Source organism: Meleagris gallopavo, chromosome 1 (genome assembly GCF_000146605.3).
Source record: "Meleagris gallopavo isolate NT-WF06-2002-E0010 breed Aviagen turkey brand Nicholas breeding stock chromosome 1, Turkey_5.1, whole genome shotgun sequence".
In the NCBI taxonomy this organism is placed as follows: Eukaryota; Metazoa; Chordata; class Aves; order Galliformes; family Phasianidae; genus Meleagris; species Meleagris gallopavo.
In genome coordinates this window covers 176,034,880-176,051,045 of record NC_015011.2, presented here as the reverse complement: position 1 = coordinate 176,051,045, position 16,166 = coordinate 176,034,880, and the positions used below count along the sequence as shown (strand labels likewise).

Here is a 16,166-nt window from a genome sequence, read left to right as displayed (position 1 = left end):
GAAGTAGTGTTTTCTTCACTTAGTTGCTACATTTTCTGATATGATAGTCTCTAAAATTAAGTGAGAACGTAGCAGTAGCTGTTGCAGTGAAACACAAACACCAGAGCCAAATTTATTTTCATGTTTTCTCCTCAGAAAGATGTTCAAATCAACTTTTAGAATATATTTCATTTTTTTCCCACTGATAGCAGTGCCAGCTATGATGTGGATTTCATTGCAACATACTAGAAATAATAAAGCTGGCCATAGTTGATACGATAGTGGCAAAAGCTGAGAAGGAAAGCTGATTTTTTTCCAGTTAATTCTGGTTATCTCACCAGAAACAGTTCACTGACATGAAAAAAAATCACCAGAGAGAGGAGCAATGATTGAAATACATTCTGTACACAGCATTAGACTGGGGGGTTTATCTCTTAACCTCCTACTTAGAAGAAAACAGTTAGAATATTTTCTGATAAAATGGAGACGCCTTGTCCTCTGGACTGTCAGTGACCAAAAGAATTTTTACAAAGCTATTGATGTATATTTTTTCAATGCACTTCTAACTGATTCACAAAATTTGCTCCTTTTGAGAAGTAGGTGTTGCATCAGCAGAAACACTAAGGGGACATCCCAGACATATTCAGGTTCTTTCATCCTGCAAAGACTCATGCACTTAACTTCTCATGCTGTCCTATTTCCTCTTAAAATGTTGTCATTTTCCACAGACTGAGTAAGTTCATGCAAATACTCTTACAACATTACAGAAACTTCCATAGTTTTCACTAACACAAATGCTAAGGAGGCCATTGGTGTCTATTGTGATGGCTGAAGTTCATTAAGAAATGCACCAGCCTATACTACACTGAAGCCATTGAATGAGGTTCACGTGATCAAGACAAAAGAATTGTTACTCTTTGCTGGGGAGGCCTAATTGTTAGTGCAGGCAAATTTCATCCAAGTAGTGTGTCACACTAACCTTCATAACTTACTAACCTACACAGATTTGATCTATGTTGTAAGGTGCTGTGAAATGACCTATGTTTACAAACCTTTTCTCTGATGGGACATGGAAAGTGAAGGAAACATGCAACAAAACAGAAAGTCTCTAAGAAAAGTTCAACTTTATCCACTAAAGAGAAAAATGTTTTTTATACACCTGGAGTTGCCACTTTGCTGCTAATTCTCTTTCTGAGCTGCCAGGTGAGATGTCCCCCGGGACCTCTTGTTCATTCAGTCTCCACAGCGTTCTCTGAGCCAGGGTGGTACCCTACATCTCCTTTTTCTGCCAGGACAACAGTTTCTAACTTCATTTCCCCAGTCTGGGACTGCCAGGGCTAAGTTTAATTTCTGCAGAGATGGAAACAAAGCAGGCAGTTCCAAACTGTGCAACATCTCAATCCAAGTCATAGTGTTTGAGCACAGTGCCACAGATACATAGTCCTGAATCGCAAAGGCATACCCAAAGGCTGAGTTCTGTGGGGGAAGATTAAAGCCAGAATTCAACTCTTCATGAATCCCATCATCTACAAGGTCCTGCTGTTTTTCTCTTCAGAGGCAACAGATTAACATTCTGTGCTGCTCACTTTCCGTAGCAACATTTCCACATATTTACACTCTGAAAATTCCAAAGCAGATGTTTTCAATTGTTTCCTCACTGATAATCATCTCAGTTAATTAAGGTTGGCTGTAAGGGTTGGTAAAGGTAACTATGACAGATTGAGCATGAGCTGCATGGTGCATATCTCTATCGTGTATTGCATCTACAATTATATGTAGCTAAATCATCTTCAGTTGTTTTCTCTACATCTTGCAAAAACTAGAAACTTGATGTTCAGAACATCTTTGTGATTGAGGGACTGTCTCATCCAGAAGTAATGATACAGAATAGGCACTAAGAAGCCATGAGCACAAGGTTTCTAAGGTCAAATTTGTAGAAGCCATCTCAAATCTTGGTTAAAATGAACACAACTTACAGCTATGGGTCCTGTTGTAATCTCACAGGAACTGGCTGGCAGTTCTTTGGCAACATGTTCCTGGATCCTAATGTGCCAGTGCACAACCTTTGAAAGTAATGCAGTTGTGGCTGCTCAGTTTTCAGTGATTCACATTTTCAGCCATATCAGTTCCAGCTGTTGCTTCAGTTGAAGGCATTAAATTCCTGTACCCTTAGGGTACAGGACATCTTGAACTAGTGCAGTAAATAGCAGAGATCTCTTTGCTCGAGCTTCTAAGTTGCTGTCCCATTCCATCTTTTTTGTAAATGATTGGTGTTACTCAACTGGACCATCAGAGGAGGCCTTGCTGAAAGCATTCCATCAGTATTCAGATGACAAAAATATACCCATTTGATTTTTTAAGTTGCTGATAAATACAAGAGAAAATACATGAAGAGGAGGTAGTGCTCTGTTTTCCAAATATTTCTTGGAGCAGCTCTTGCTTGGAGTGTATATTCACACACCAACGTGATGCTGTATTACATCAGGCATAATAGGGAAGCATAAAAGGTCAGTTTAGCTGACGGTGTGAATAATTATTTCCCCAATACAACCTCAAAATTCAACTGATGATTCTTCTGCAGAGAAGAAGCAGATGTTCAGTGTCTTCCAGCTTAGCCTACCCTCCTGAGAAGACATTCAAATCTGAAGTTCAAATTGTTTCAGTTACCTACATATACACACACAGAAAACAGGCACCAGTTCTTGAATAAATCACTCAGAAGAAATGTAATTATTTCTTTCAGATTCTTCAGTTCAGCACTAATGGCGATTCCAAGAATTAGCTTTATTAGAAACCAACAATTCCAAGGGAACAGAGAAACAATCATACCTCTTTCCCCAGACATAGATGATCACTTGGGAAACAGTACAGAAAACTTTGATTCACAAAGCATGCCATTCCAGGATTGCAATTAACTCCCATGCTGATGAAAAGCATTTGAAACGTCATCCTTTTGTGTTTGCTGGTGATGCTGATCACGCAGTACCATAATATAGATTACATGATAATTTTTTCTTGTCCTACTCACTCTGATGGAAGGGCACCAGTAGTTGCCTCTCTAAGTCTTCTGTGAAGTGCACGGAACTTTCACTGTTTCAGCAGAAGGACTCCCCAGACTCAGGAAGACAATGTAGGCAGCAGTTTAGAATAGTTCAGTCAGAAGAGACCTTCAAAGATCATCAAGTTCAACATTCTGATCACTTCATTAATAACCTAAAGCTGAAGTATGTCACTGATGGCATAATTCCAATGCCTCTTGAATGAACAGTGATAGGCTTGCAGCATCAATCACCTCTCTAGGTGTTCTGGTTTCAGATGGGACAGAGTTTATTTTTCTTTTGTAGTGTCTGGCATGATGCCATGTTTTGGTGTTTAGAGAAAAACTGTATAGATAATATACTGATATTCTAGTTGCTCTTGAGCAGCACTGTGCAGAGCCAAGGACATCTCATTTTTCAGTTTCTCATACAGATCTGCAAGCAAGGGAGCTAAGGACAGAGGGCACATGGCGATGGGAGGGGACAGAACCAGGACAGCAGACCCAAAGTGGCCAAAGGGATATTCCATGCTATGTGACACCATGTGAGAAAACTCGACAAACTGAGGAGAGTTAGCTGGGCGGGCTGGGCATCAGTCAGCAGATAGTGAGCAATTCCTTTGTGCATCACTTGTTTTGTAACCATACATATGTATATTCTCATTACTATTATTTCTCTCTTTTTTTCTTCCCTAATAAATAGGTTTTTGTCACAGCTTGCAAGTTCTACTTTTTTTTTTTTTCTGATTCTTTCTTCCATTCCATTGGCAGCAGGGGGAGTGGTGCTGCACCCTCACAGTAAAGAAATGTTTCCTAACATGAAGTCTGAACTCCCCGTGGCACAATTTTATGCTGTTCTCTTGTGTTTTATCATTGATTAATCCAACATCTATATCATCACAACACATTGCAACTGTTGTTATTCTTATGTCCTCATATCATACCTCACTAATTGTATTGGATAGCCAGTTTGCAAGCTGAAATATTCCTTATCTCATAAGGAAATGGAAAGCAAACAACTAGAAGCAAATTAAAGTATTTTCACTTGTGCTGTTTGACAACACTGTAGTTTTGGAAATCATACTTGTGTGTCTTTAAAAAGAAGGACAAGTCAATCCCAAACTGCTACTAACCATGATAGCATTCACAGTCTAGTTTTCACTGAGTTAGTTCAGCTTGCTAGAAAAAGGTTGCAACTTTGATTGCTGTTATGTTTTTGGTTTTTGTTGGTTTTATTTTGGGGTGGGTTGTTTTTGTTTTTGTTTTTTTGTTTGCTTGTCTTTTATTTTTTGCTAAGTACTAGAGCTGAGGGATTTGAATGTTTATAAAAAGCTGAACATATGATAAATATGGTTTTTTTCAGCAAATCCCAAATGGAGACAGAAGTTACAAAATATTTCCTGGAAGCTATGAATCCTTTTTATTTCAAATGCTGTCTGGGCTGCTTTTGCAAAATGAGCATTCATCTGAAAAAAAGAATTGTGTGCTTAAAATGTCTGCAGTCAAGTGGAGTACAGAAAGCAGTTAAAGGATCACTGAATAAATACTGAGTTATAAAAAATATCTTAAGAATTTAAGAAATAAATTGCATCCTCAGATTAAATAAATCAGAGCTATGCAAGTTTTAACCAGAGGTTCAGACCTGGAAAGTTTGTTTTCCCCTTTCTCTTTTGTATTTCCTTTTCCTACTTCTTTTCCTTTTTCTTTTTCTATTCCTTTTCCTTTTTCATTTGGGGTGTCTTTCTGTTTGTGTTTTGTAATTAAATAAAATGCATGAAAGGTTTCTTCTTGCATCACTGAATCTTTGACAACTACTTCAATTGAAATAACTTTGAATGATGTAAGTGGAGATGCATTCATTTATTCCAGCTGTGCCTCAGGAAGAAAAAGATGAGACTCAACACCTTGTACTGTATTGACAGAGACAAGAGAAATGTGTTATTCCCTGCTAGCTGCTGCAGATACGATCAAGTCTGAATTCTGCATGGCTGACTTCTCCACTTATCACCCACCACTTGGAAAATCCCCATGTTGTCAAAAATGGGAACTAGGAGGCAAAATGACACAAACATACTGAAAAATTGCTGTGTGCTCCAAAGGCCAGCACGGAAAATGCTACAAAACATCAAATCTCCAATGAACATGCTGTGATGGGTGTTGTTTTCACCAGTAAAATTCATACCCTCACTTCCCTGAGTCAGATAAACTTTACTGCAGCAGGCATTAGATGTGGAGCACTGCAACCAGAAACAGTACAGAAATAGACCAGTGGGCTACTACACAGTAATCCCCTGATTTTTTATTAAACTCTTTTAAACATAGCAAATATTAAGCTTGTTCTACTTTTTAGCCTGCTTTTACATTGGTCTTAAAAGAAAATGTGGTTATTACTGTAGTATTTTTTATGCAGGTGATAAGAAGAAAATTTACCATGGACAAAGAGTTAAAACAGTGATGTTTGTTGCGTAGGTGCTAAGCATGGGAAGTGAACTGCAAGAAGGAGCTTCCATCCATCAGCTCCATGCTGCTCCACATTGCTGTACCCTCAGACACCACAGCCCAGCCTGTCACCTGGAGCACAGCAGCACCATGCCCCTGCCTTGTCCAAAGTGCAGAAAGATCCATTGCTTTGTGGGAAGACAACAGGTACATTTTCTAAAAGGTGCTCAGAGAGATGATATGCCTTCTTGAACTCTTGTCAGAAAGGTCTAATGGCTCAGACATAGGGCTTGATAATAAACTCCAGGCTCAATTTTTCCCAAAACCAAAATGTTGCACAACAGGTCAAGGTTCTAACTCCAAACTTATCCAACAAATTTGAGCATAAAAAACGGATGAATGATGTTGAGTTTATTTTTATTGTGGATTCTCTCTAATTCTGTTTGGAGCATGAAGCCTGAGGGAAACAAACAAAAAAACGAGGGCCATGATATTGAGTTTAACATTAACAGCTAGGCGAACAAGCAGAGCAGACTCCAAAACAGAAACAAGAGCGGTTTAGGGAGCTACAACTCAGGCACATGGCATTTATGTGAATGCACAGTGTAAGTACACTTTCAAACCATGTTCCCTAAAGGAAGATCTCAGTTATGACCTAAAAGACTACTAAAAAAACATGCAAACAACTCTTGACAAAATTAAACTTTAAAAACAGCTGAATCAAACTGAACAAAGAGATGTCCCACACCACATGGTGCCATGCAGAAGCTGTAAAGCTGAGGGAAGTTGGCTGTGGGAGGCAGCTACTGCTCAAGGACAGGCTTTGCATCAGTCAGTAGGTGATGAGAAATTGCATTGTGCATCTTTTATTTTATATAAATGTGTGTGTGTGTGTGTGTGTGGACAAATTTGTACATATATACATATATATATATGGACATGATCTAGAGTAGGGTTGTTAGAGTTAGGATAGTAATGGTTAGGTTGCAGTTGGACTTGATGATCTTTAAGATCTTTTCCAACCTGAGCTATTCTATGATTCTATGATTCTATGTATATTATCATCACCATTATTTTTTTCTCTTCCTCTTCTGCTAGTAAACAGTTCCTACTTCCACCCATCAGTTCTACTTTGTGGGGTTTTTCTTCTCACTCTTGCCCCCATCCCACTGGGAGTGGGGAGTGAGTAAACAGTTGTGTGGTGCTAAGCTGCCTGCTGAGTTAAAGCACAACTCCAAACTAATATCCTTTCTTCCTGATTGGTCATGTCAGGAGGTCAAATTTTGTTTCAGATAAAGGAACAAACAGGCAAAGCAAACTTGAAAGAAACTCACCAGTCAGAGTAAAGGAAGGTGAGAAGTCTATTCCGCTGTTGTAGGCAATTGTCAGAGATTTGATCTTTTCACTGTTATATATTAGCTGTTACATAATGCAATATACTTGGGTAACTAAGAAGTTATGTTAAAGCAACAGAGGCTATGAGAAGTATTATCATTTAAGGCATGATCTAAGTATCTTCTAAGATGGCATGGCAAGATGCAAGGAGAAGATAAGCCACAAGAAACCAAAGGTGCAAGGAATTAATCCACAAGAAGTTAAGTCACTAAAATGAGTCTCTCCCCTCCACTTCATTTCTGTTTGTAATTGTTCTCCCTTTGTCTTTCTATTCTGCTGTTTCTTTCATGGTTCTGTCTCTCACCACTTCCCTCCAGATCGAAAAGCTGAATTTAGTCAGCAACTCACAAACATTTCCCTATATGAAGTTAGAGCAAAGTTTTGATGATGTCTCATTTGATGTGCGATGTGGGATGTATGGGACAGTGATGAAGACAAGGCAAGTGCTCATTTGCAGCAGAAGAATCTCACATTGTTGAGCCCTGTATCATCCCGAAATCCCTGTGGTGGCTCTACCTTTGTCTGGAGACCACATATTCTGCATCTTTTGCTCCATGGGCCAAATCTTCCCCATGAGAGTCCATCACCTACTAAAACAGTTTCATCTGAGCATCTGAACTGGATGTTGTTGGCCGCTGTGTCATCACCTCCTCCTTGAGACTTCTCTGTTCTCAGTGAAAAGGAGATCAAGTAGCCTGTAGGGCAAACTAGGAAGCTGGTCCAGGTACCCCATCTGCCAAAAAAAGCAGACAGGAATTTCTGGGCTCTGCAGGCCATTGGGTGTACCCTTTCTCCTTTCCACACTGCCTCCAAGTTTAATGGCTCCTTGCTCTCAGCAGTGACTATTACAATGTCCTGATGCACCCTGTGTCTTTCTTTGGATGCACTTTTCTCTTTATTGGTATCTTATCAGAAAAAATAACAGAAAATTCCAGATAGTGACAGTTCTGCTAGAACCTCTAAGGAGCACATGTTTTATGATAAATCTCTGACCTGGCTCACAAGTACGCGTAAGAGAGCAGTGAGAGCACACACTCTACCATCCTGAGGAGCACTGTTCACTGCAGCAGGGCCAGAACTTCAAAAAAAGTTTCTGAAGATGTAGTTAAAAAATCCCTTTCTCCTCATTTGTCCCATATGTTGCAGATTTCCAAGAGGGACTGTAGCCCTGGGAACATAACTAAGGTGTTCACAGTGCTCTGCAGAAATTTCAAGAGCAAATAGAAGGTGGTGATGAGAAGTACCCCTATTTAATTGCCCTAAAAACGAATAAAATAAAATACCCAACCACTCACATTATTTTACTTTCTATTCCAGCTCTGAGAAAACAAAGTAAGTCAAAGAAGAGAATTCTATAAATGGTGATGCTTAGGGATATCTTGTGAGCTGGTTCATGACAAATGGGAGAGGAACCAGTGTTACTTACTTCCCCACCAAGGACTCAATGATTGAGCCTTCGAGGCAGCGCAGCCGTATGCCATTCAGAGCTGTGTCATCTCTGCCAAACTGGGAGGGCTCAACCTGCAGTGGGAAACACACAGACAGAGATAAAGGCAAGATGGAGAAGGCCCAGGAAAAGCCCTCTGAGTGCCTATCATAAGAAGTCCTAATTCCATTCTGTACTGAAAAAAAATACCTTGAAAAGCATGTAGGAAAAGATGTCTGTCACACTAGGAAACATATAGCTACATAACATAAGCAACATGCTCTTCTTTGTGTGTTTTTTTTTTAACTCTTTCTGGTTTCACAAGTAGAACAGAGACTCAGCTCCAGGAGACACACTGGAGAAGGCTGACAGCTTTCCTGAACCCTGACTTGGCATAAATGTCCAGCAAAGTCAGTCACAGGCAGACCGTGAATATGCCTGCACACCCCTGCCCAATCTGACAACAAAACAATTCTGGCAGTAGCCCTGTTTTTACTGTATCTAATGTGAGGCCTCTTGTCCTGAAAACAAATGAATTAATTGGTAGATAACCATATTTTTAGTTTGCTGGTGTAATTCTGGCGGCTACATTTTCCCAAAAGCTCAGAATTTGACATGCAGTATGCCACAGTTAGGAGGAGGACAAATACTTTAGAAATCCCTCAGAGTCTGGGGAAGGAAACATAGAGCAGGACACAGAAACAGGAGGCAAAGAAAATAGGGAGAGTTTTACCTTCAGCGCAAATCCATTGGCGTAGCCACTGCGGCAAAACTGCCGAATGCCCCACTTTCCCCAGTGGCCTCCATTGGGCACAGTGATGACAGAAGTGTATTCACGTGCCCCTGCATCCACAGTGTAGAAAAAGAGCAGGATCAGTGCTGTTGGTGTGAACACCTTCATCTCTTCCACTCTGCATCTGAAGGAGACCTGGTGTATGGACAGGGAAACTTATACCCTGTCCGGTCAGCTTGGGTTTCCCCATCAATTTGTCAACAGTCACTGTAGGAACAATAGCTCCTACCCAGGCAGCAACACAGCACTTGTTGACCTGTTTCTCATGCCAGTGAGGAGCTCTCTTGGAAGAACAGTTTGACAACTAACATGCAGCAAATGCTGGGACATTAGAGATGCGCGCTGTCACTGGAGAGCTATAGGAAGACCTGTGTTGTCCTTGCTGTGCTGATGGTGCTTAGAGAGAAACTTGGCAGAAGCTTAATGCTGATTCTCTGGGCAGATTCTTGGCCACACGAATGTTTGCCTTTTGAGTGAAATTGTCATAACCATTTTACTTATTTCTGGAAGGCTGGCAAGACAGGTTAAACTATACAAAGTAGCACAAGGGTCCTGATCTAGAACAAAATATCCCTAAACTCATGTCCTGTGTCTCCCTGTCCCACTGTTGAATAGACTGTATATGTATATATATATATGTGTGTGTGTGTGTGTATATACACACATATATATATACACACATATACAAAATGCTGTTCTGAAATTAACGCCTCCCATTTTGTTATGTTGGCCCATGATGTCAGAGGTGGATACTGATGGTTTGTCAGTAGAGGCTGAGCCTTCCAACCAGTGTTCCATTCCATTTTGTTGCTGTGTGACAGATGGCAGCAGAGGAGTGGTCTGACAAAATGGCATCTGACATGGAAGTGTGCTTGAAACAAAGGTGTGGAACTGAACACTCAATGAGGAAAAAAATGCTGCCCATTGACATTCAGTGATCCTTGCTGAACATTTATGGAGAACAAACAGTGGATGTGAGCACAGTGAGGAGGGGGGGTGGTGCACTCCAGCAATGGTAACAGAGACAGTGAGTCACCCCCACTGGTGCAGGTGGCTATGAGCACAACATGTAGGCTCTCATTCATTGCTGGTGAAAATGCATAGTTCATTGTGATGACTATGTTGAAAAATAGTTTTTTGTAGCTGAGAATTTGCTCTGTCAAATAGTGTTATTGTGTTCTTTGTATCAATTGTATTTTCCATGGAAATTGATAGAAGGTATTACTTTCGGAGCAACCAAGATGTATGGGCTATTTAAGGTTTCAGTACCATTTTGTTTCCACTGGTACTTTTATCTCAATAAAAAACATTGTGCTTTGTCACAAGCTTAACTGGTCAGACATACTGAGGTGCCCCCTGCAAGTCTCAAAGTAACTGAAAAATAAATGCCACTGGGGAGGAATGTGTATGGCAGTTTATCCAGAAAGGTGGTACTGAATTTGAGTCTCTGAGGATGGCACAATGCAGGGAGAGATGAATTTGAATCCCTGTTTTTGAAAGGATGTCTTCACACACAGATAACCAATGCTCCCTGAAGACCACAGCCAAGCTTAGCAGGAGCTGATTCTCTGTTCAAGAGGCAAAGAGGAGAATATAATTTAGAAATATAGCCTCCGGCCCAGGATTTTAGAGCAGGATAGGATGCCAAACCCTTAATTACTGGAAGACAATAAGTTTCCCTTTTCTAGGGTTCTCTTTCACTCTTTGCTGTGCTCCTGCCCCCAGTAAGAGCTGATGTTGCCTTTCCAGTCTTCACACTGCATTCTCCTTCTCCTGATCCACACTTCTGTGTAGGTGGCAATATCTGCAAATGGTGACGACAGGAATCTGGACAAGCCTTTTTGTGGAAGGCACCACAAGATGACCCCAAGTGATGGAGGCACAGCCTGTTTTCTTTAAGAGACTGGGACTTTAATTTTGATTCTTGAAGGCGGGTGTCAGAGCCCAGAGGACAGGTGCTTTCCATCACAAGGACCATGCAACCATGGCTGCTGAGCCAGGTGTGTTTGCTCAGGTAGAGTCACACTGGGGCAGACAGGGACACTCAGACCTGCCCTTGGCTGCAAGAGAACAGAAAGAAGCAGAAAGAAACAACTGGGATGTAGTGGTAACATCACAAAGAAAAATCAGGATCCCCACATTCATTTATACTTTTCTTGCCCCAAATCACCTCCAGCAGCAGTCCTACAGACCCACAGCCTGGCAGAACCCTGTCAGAAGATGCCCATCTGCTCCCAGCAGCACGGGAAGGGGTCCCAGGTCACCAGGAACCCATAGTGTGCAAGGGGATGGGAGAGAGGGCTGGGATTCAGCCATGAGGAATGAGTAGTGCTGTCACTCTAGGACCAGGGAAATATCATTTTTCCCCATTTATAACCAGTGAAACTACCTACTAACCTGTGGTGTCAAATGTGAAATGGTTGGTTCTTTTCTACTTTTTAATTCTCTAAACCTTTTTAAAAAACCTAGTAATAAATTTTATTTCACTGGCAGGTAGGGAAATTCTGTTCCCATCACTCCCTCTACTATGTATTTGGTAGAACTTCCTGCAAAAGATTAAATATGCTAATCTAGAAGAAATTTCTTTTAGCAACATAACTTAGAAGTAGAAATAGCATCTTGACCTTCAGCCATCCATTCTACCCTCTATGTTGGGTATCATGCTCTCTTTTTTGCAAAACACGGCAAACCCTCTAGAGCAGGAGGGGTCTGACACGGTGGTTAGCCAAGAGATAAGTGAAGGACAAGAAAACTCTACTGAGTCTGTTGTCCCTGAAGGTAATAAAACCTATAGGAAACTGGAAGAGACATATCAATGGGAACAAGAAAGGAGAAAAAACGACCACTCAGATCAACTCAGTGATATGTTCTCATTGAGCTGTATGAAAGGCTGAAGGTAGAAAGTGCCTGGGAACTCGGGGGGAATGGAGATAAACAGCATCTACCAAAAATTAGTAATTAGAGAAGGGTGCTTTCTGATGAATGGCTGTGCTTCTGTGTGCTCCAGGCCATTTGGCTTTTCTCCCACTTTTACCAAGGTAAAGGTTGCTACCCATCAGCTCTCAGTATCCATGTCCCCAGTAGCTCCTATGTCCAAAGTGGCCCCTACACTTAGACACAAATCAGGTGTAACACACATACTGCCAAACCGCTCTGACCTCCAGCTTGAGGGAGGAGATGTGTCACTTCACAGGTAACCACATTCCTGCAAAATAACTCATTGTCTCAGAGGAAAGGCACAGCAACAAACCCAGAAATCACACCCATGTTGTCATGAAATACCAAATCTGTTTTGTCTGTTAAAATACAAAGGGTTGTATTATTTAGAAAAAAGTGGTGAGATCCTGACTGAACCTGGATGTCTACCATAGATAATTCCCTTTATGGCTGCTGAGAAAGAAAATATGATGGCAGTAGTGAGAAATAAATACCCTCACATAAACCTCTCCCTAAAAACACCCATTCATCTCCACTGACTGCATGGAGGCAAGATGTCCATCTGGACCAGTCTTATAACTTCTATCTCTTTTTAGGCCTTAATAGGCTAAAAACAGTAGTGGTGATTTAGAATTAGTACTGTGTAGTATGGGCAAACGTTTAAGAAAATATACATAATCAAATTATGTGCTGTCTGTTCCACTGTTTCTTGTTTATTAAATTGACTCAGATTGATGGAAAATTGCAAAGCAGGAAAAAATGCAAGTGAGAGACATCAGAAGTGTGACAAGAGACAGGATTTTCCAGATGCACGAGACGAGAATGAAGCTTTACAGTGAACAACAGACTGAGTATAGCTGTTTCTCAAGTGTAGAAGGCTGTTTTGCATTAGCAATAGAAGATATCTCAGAACTTCACTCTCAGGGTATTCCTCTTGCTGTGAGCTTGTCTTCATGCAGTTTCCTACCTCTTCACAACCTTCAATTTTCATGAACTATTTTTCCTCAGGAATTAAGACAAATCAGTTATTTGAACATACAAAGCTGAGCACCCATTTTTTAACACACAAATTTAGAGTTTCTCTCATTTTTTATTTCTGTATTATCAGTAGGACTAACCTTCCTTCATGTATGACTTGTTCTTGTCCTGTTTGGATGGCCTTCATCTTTACTTACTCATTGTGATTTTGGTTTACAATAACTAACACTATTTTAAGGCACACTTTTGAAAGTCCCACTTCTTTGCAGTTGGCACCCTCAATTTCTTCTGCCTCTCAATTCCTATCAGGGAATCAGCATGCCATAACTGCTTCTTATTTTTTGCCAGAAAGTGCCACAGAAGAATCCTCTCTGTAAATGAATCTGAGAGATAGAGAACTTGATGAAGGAGAGCAAGGCAGCCAGTCCATACCTGCAGCCTTTGGGCAGGCTCAGTCCACACCTGAGTTCCCAAAGGGTGAGGAATGTTTGTCCCACTTGTTTTTTAAAATGTTTGGGGATAAACACACTGCAGACCTCTTAAGGAAGAAAATACAGTGTTTGACTCTCCATACTACTGGAACATTTCTACTGTCTGCTGAAATTTAAGCCCACTGCTTTTTCCTGTTCAGAGGTTCCCTGCTCTCTTCCTTCATACTAGATTAATTTCAGTATAACTTGCTCTATGCCATGCAGACACTGGAGTTGAAAATACATAAAGGGTCCACTTGTCATTGAAATCCTACTGTGATTTCCACTTGCATGGTGGAAAGAAACCTGTTGAACAGAAAGAAGGCACCATAGCTGGTAACCAAGAAAACTATTTTGCTCATATCTCCCTGTTGTTTACAGTCTTTGCACTGAGACTTAGAATCATAGAATTACAGAATCATTAGGGTTGGAAAAGACCTGTAAGATCATCTTATCCAATCATCAACCCATCACCACCATGCTCATTTCTTCTCCTCAAGACTGTTTTGGGGGCCAGAACCAGCAGGAAAAGAAGGAAATTCACAAACAAGGTCAGAGAGCAGCAGCTAGAGAAACAGAAGCACCTGCCCAGGCAGGATAGTACTGCAGCAGCCTGGGATGGAGAGAGGTGCTGTCTGGCTGTAGCCCACATCTGCTGGAAGGAGGGGAGGGAGGCTGCAGAAAGCACAGCTTGGACACAGACTAGCAGACAACAGAACACTATCAGGTGATGACAGAAACCAAGTCATTGTCTCTATAGGCTCTGACACTTCACTCTTTCTGAAGGTTTAATCCCCATGTGTGATTTTACCATCTCCCCCTCACGATCCTTCCCATTCTTACAGCTCATTTGAGCAGAAGTTTTAACCAGGTTTGATTCCTTCCTTCCTAACCATTTAGCCAGCTCTCAATGAGTGCACATATTTCTAGGGTTTGTAACAAGACAGTGGGTAGATGGCCCAGTCCTGTGATAATACAAAGGGCTGCAAGATCCATCAGCAAAACTAGACTTTTGGGCCTGAATTTGTTCCTGGCAAGGCATCTCTGTCCCAGCAGAAACACCCTGGAACAGAAATGTGGGGGTATATTTCAGATGAGTGTGCAACAAAAAAGCAAATGACTGCAAGTCAATGAGTTAATCATTCCCAATGGAGACCTGTTTATACAGCTGCACATTCACAGCAGCAGATTATTCTAGTGCTGCTGTTTGACATATACTTTATGTTTCCCACTATCATCTCTTCCCTACGCTAAGAAGGCCCAGTCTCCTTGGTTATCCTGCTTATGTTGTTTTCTCTCGCTATTTTTGAGACCTCCCATCATTTTTGCTGCTCTCCTCCAGTGATCACACCTGTTTTGAACAGCATTTCCATGGACCTTATCGTTGCTGCAGAACGGTTGAAAAGTAGAAACCTTCTACTTGTTTATTTAAGTGAAGTACCTGGTTAGATAGTAAGGGTGGAATCAGCACCTCACTTAACACAGAGCTACTTCCTCAAAAGTCATTTTCTCTTTCTGAAGATGACTGCTATCACAGCAGTATAATTCTTTGCACCTGTGCTTATTCTGAATTCTATCTTCATCTTCTAGTGTTGTCAGCATCTCCCGGGATGGTGCCATCTACAAATTTAATAAGCAAACTCTCTATTCATCAATATGTGTTTCTACAATTGGATTAGTCTTTTGACATTTTTAACCATTGATTCAAATTGCTAATTAACAAAAATAAAAGAACCAGACCCTGAGGTGCAGCTTTACTGACAGCCAGGGACAAAACGTCAATTTACACCTGTTGCAGATCTATCACTACATCTTCATCTAAAGATCACTTCACATAAGAAAACTTCAGCAATCTATTCTGAAAGCACACTGGAAAAAGTTCTCTCAGAGAGGACGGTGAAGCACTGGCACAGGCTGCCCAAAGAGGCTGTGAATGCCTCATCCCTGGAGGTGTACAAAGGCCAGGTTGGATGGGACCCTGGGCAGCCTGATCTGGTGCCTGATCTAGTGGTTGGGAACCCTGCCTACGACAGGGGGTTGGAATTAGATAATCTTTGAGTTTCTTTTCAACTCAAGCTATTCTGTGATTCTATGATTGACCATAACCTTAGCTGCAAGGCTGCTCAGTTCTCTGAACAGTAGCACTGTGTCCCATCTAATATGGCTCAGGTGCCCCTTTCAAAGGGATGCTCTGAACCAGAGTCCTACTCAGCTGGCTGCATAAACTGCATACATAATATTCACACCCGGGATTTCTTCTCCAATAGCCAATTGTTTCCCAAGATGGGGATAGGCTACCACCAGATATAGAATCATAGAATCATAGAATCACCAAGATTGGAAAAGACCTAAAAGATCATCCAGTCCAACCGTTCACCTATTACCAATAGCTCCCACTAGACCATGTCCCTCAACACAACATCCAGTCTTTCCTTGAACACCCCCAGGGTCGGCGACTCCACCACCTCCCTGGGCAGTCCATTCCAGTGCCTGACCACCCTTTCTGAAAAGTAATACTTCCTAATGTCCAGCTTGAATCTCCCCTGCCGTAGCTTGAAACCATTCCCTCTGGTCCTATCACTAATGACACGAGAGAAGAGGCCAACCCCCAGCTCACTACAACCTCCCTTCAGGAAGTTATAGAGAGCAATGAGGTCTCCCCTGAGCCTCCTCTTCTCCAGGCTGAACATTCCCAGCTCCTTCAGCCTCTCC

General features: G+C 41.4%; 1 protein-coding gene across 1 annotated transcript; it reads right to left on the bottom strand.

The window, feature by feature from the left end:
* Nucleotides 1-7,221: 7,221 nt before the first annotated feature.
* Nucleotides 7,222-9,203, bottom strand: VMO1 (vitelline membrane outer layer 1 homolog). The gene is made up of 3 exons (XM_003203471.3): nucleotides 9,010-9,203; nucleotides 8,277-8,371; nucleotides 7,222-7,583 (listed from the first exon to the last, which is right to left on the bottom strand). The coding sequence occupies exons 1-3, from the start codon at nucleotides 9,175-9,177 to the stop codon at nucleotides 7,298-7,300; spliced, it is 549 nt and encodes a 182-aa protein (XP_003203519.1). The 5' UTR covers nucleotides 9,178-9,203; the 3' UTR covers nucleotides 7,222-7,297.
* Between the last annotated feature and the right edge of the window lie 6,963 nt (nucleotides 9,204-16,166).

Excerpts from the sequence above, each read along its gene's own strand:
- VMO1 (XM_003203471.3), bottom strand. The coding sequence starts at position 9,177 with ATGAAGGTGTTCACACCAACAGCACTGATCCTGCTCTTTTTCTACACT. Across the intron at positions 8,372-9,009 it reads CCAATGGATTTGCGCTGAAG|GTTGAGCCCTCCCAGTTTGG; the intron begins GTAAAACTCTCC and ends TTCCCACTGCAG. Across the intron at positions 7,584-8,276 it reads ATTGAGTCCTTGGTGGGGAA|ATGGGGTACCTGGACCAGCT; the intron begins GTAAGTAACACT and ends TTTTTTTGGCAG.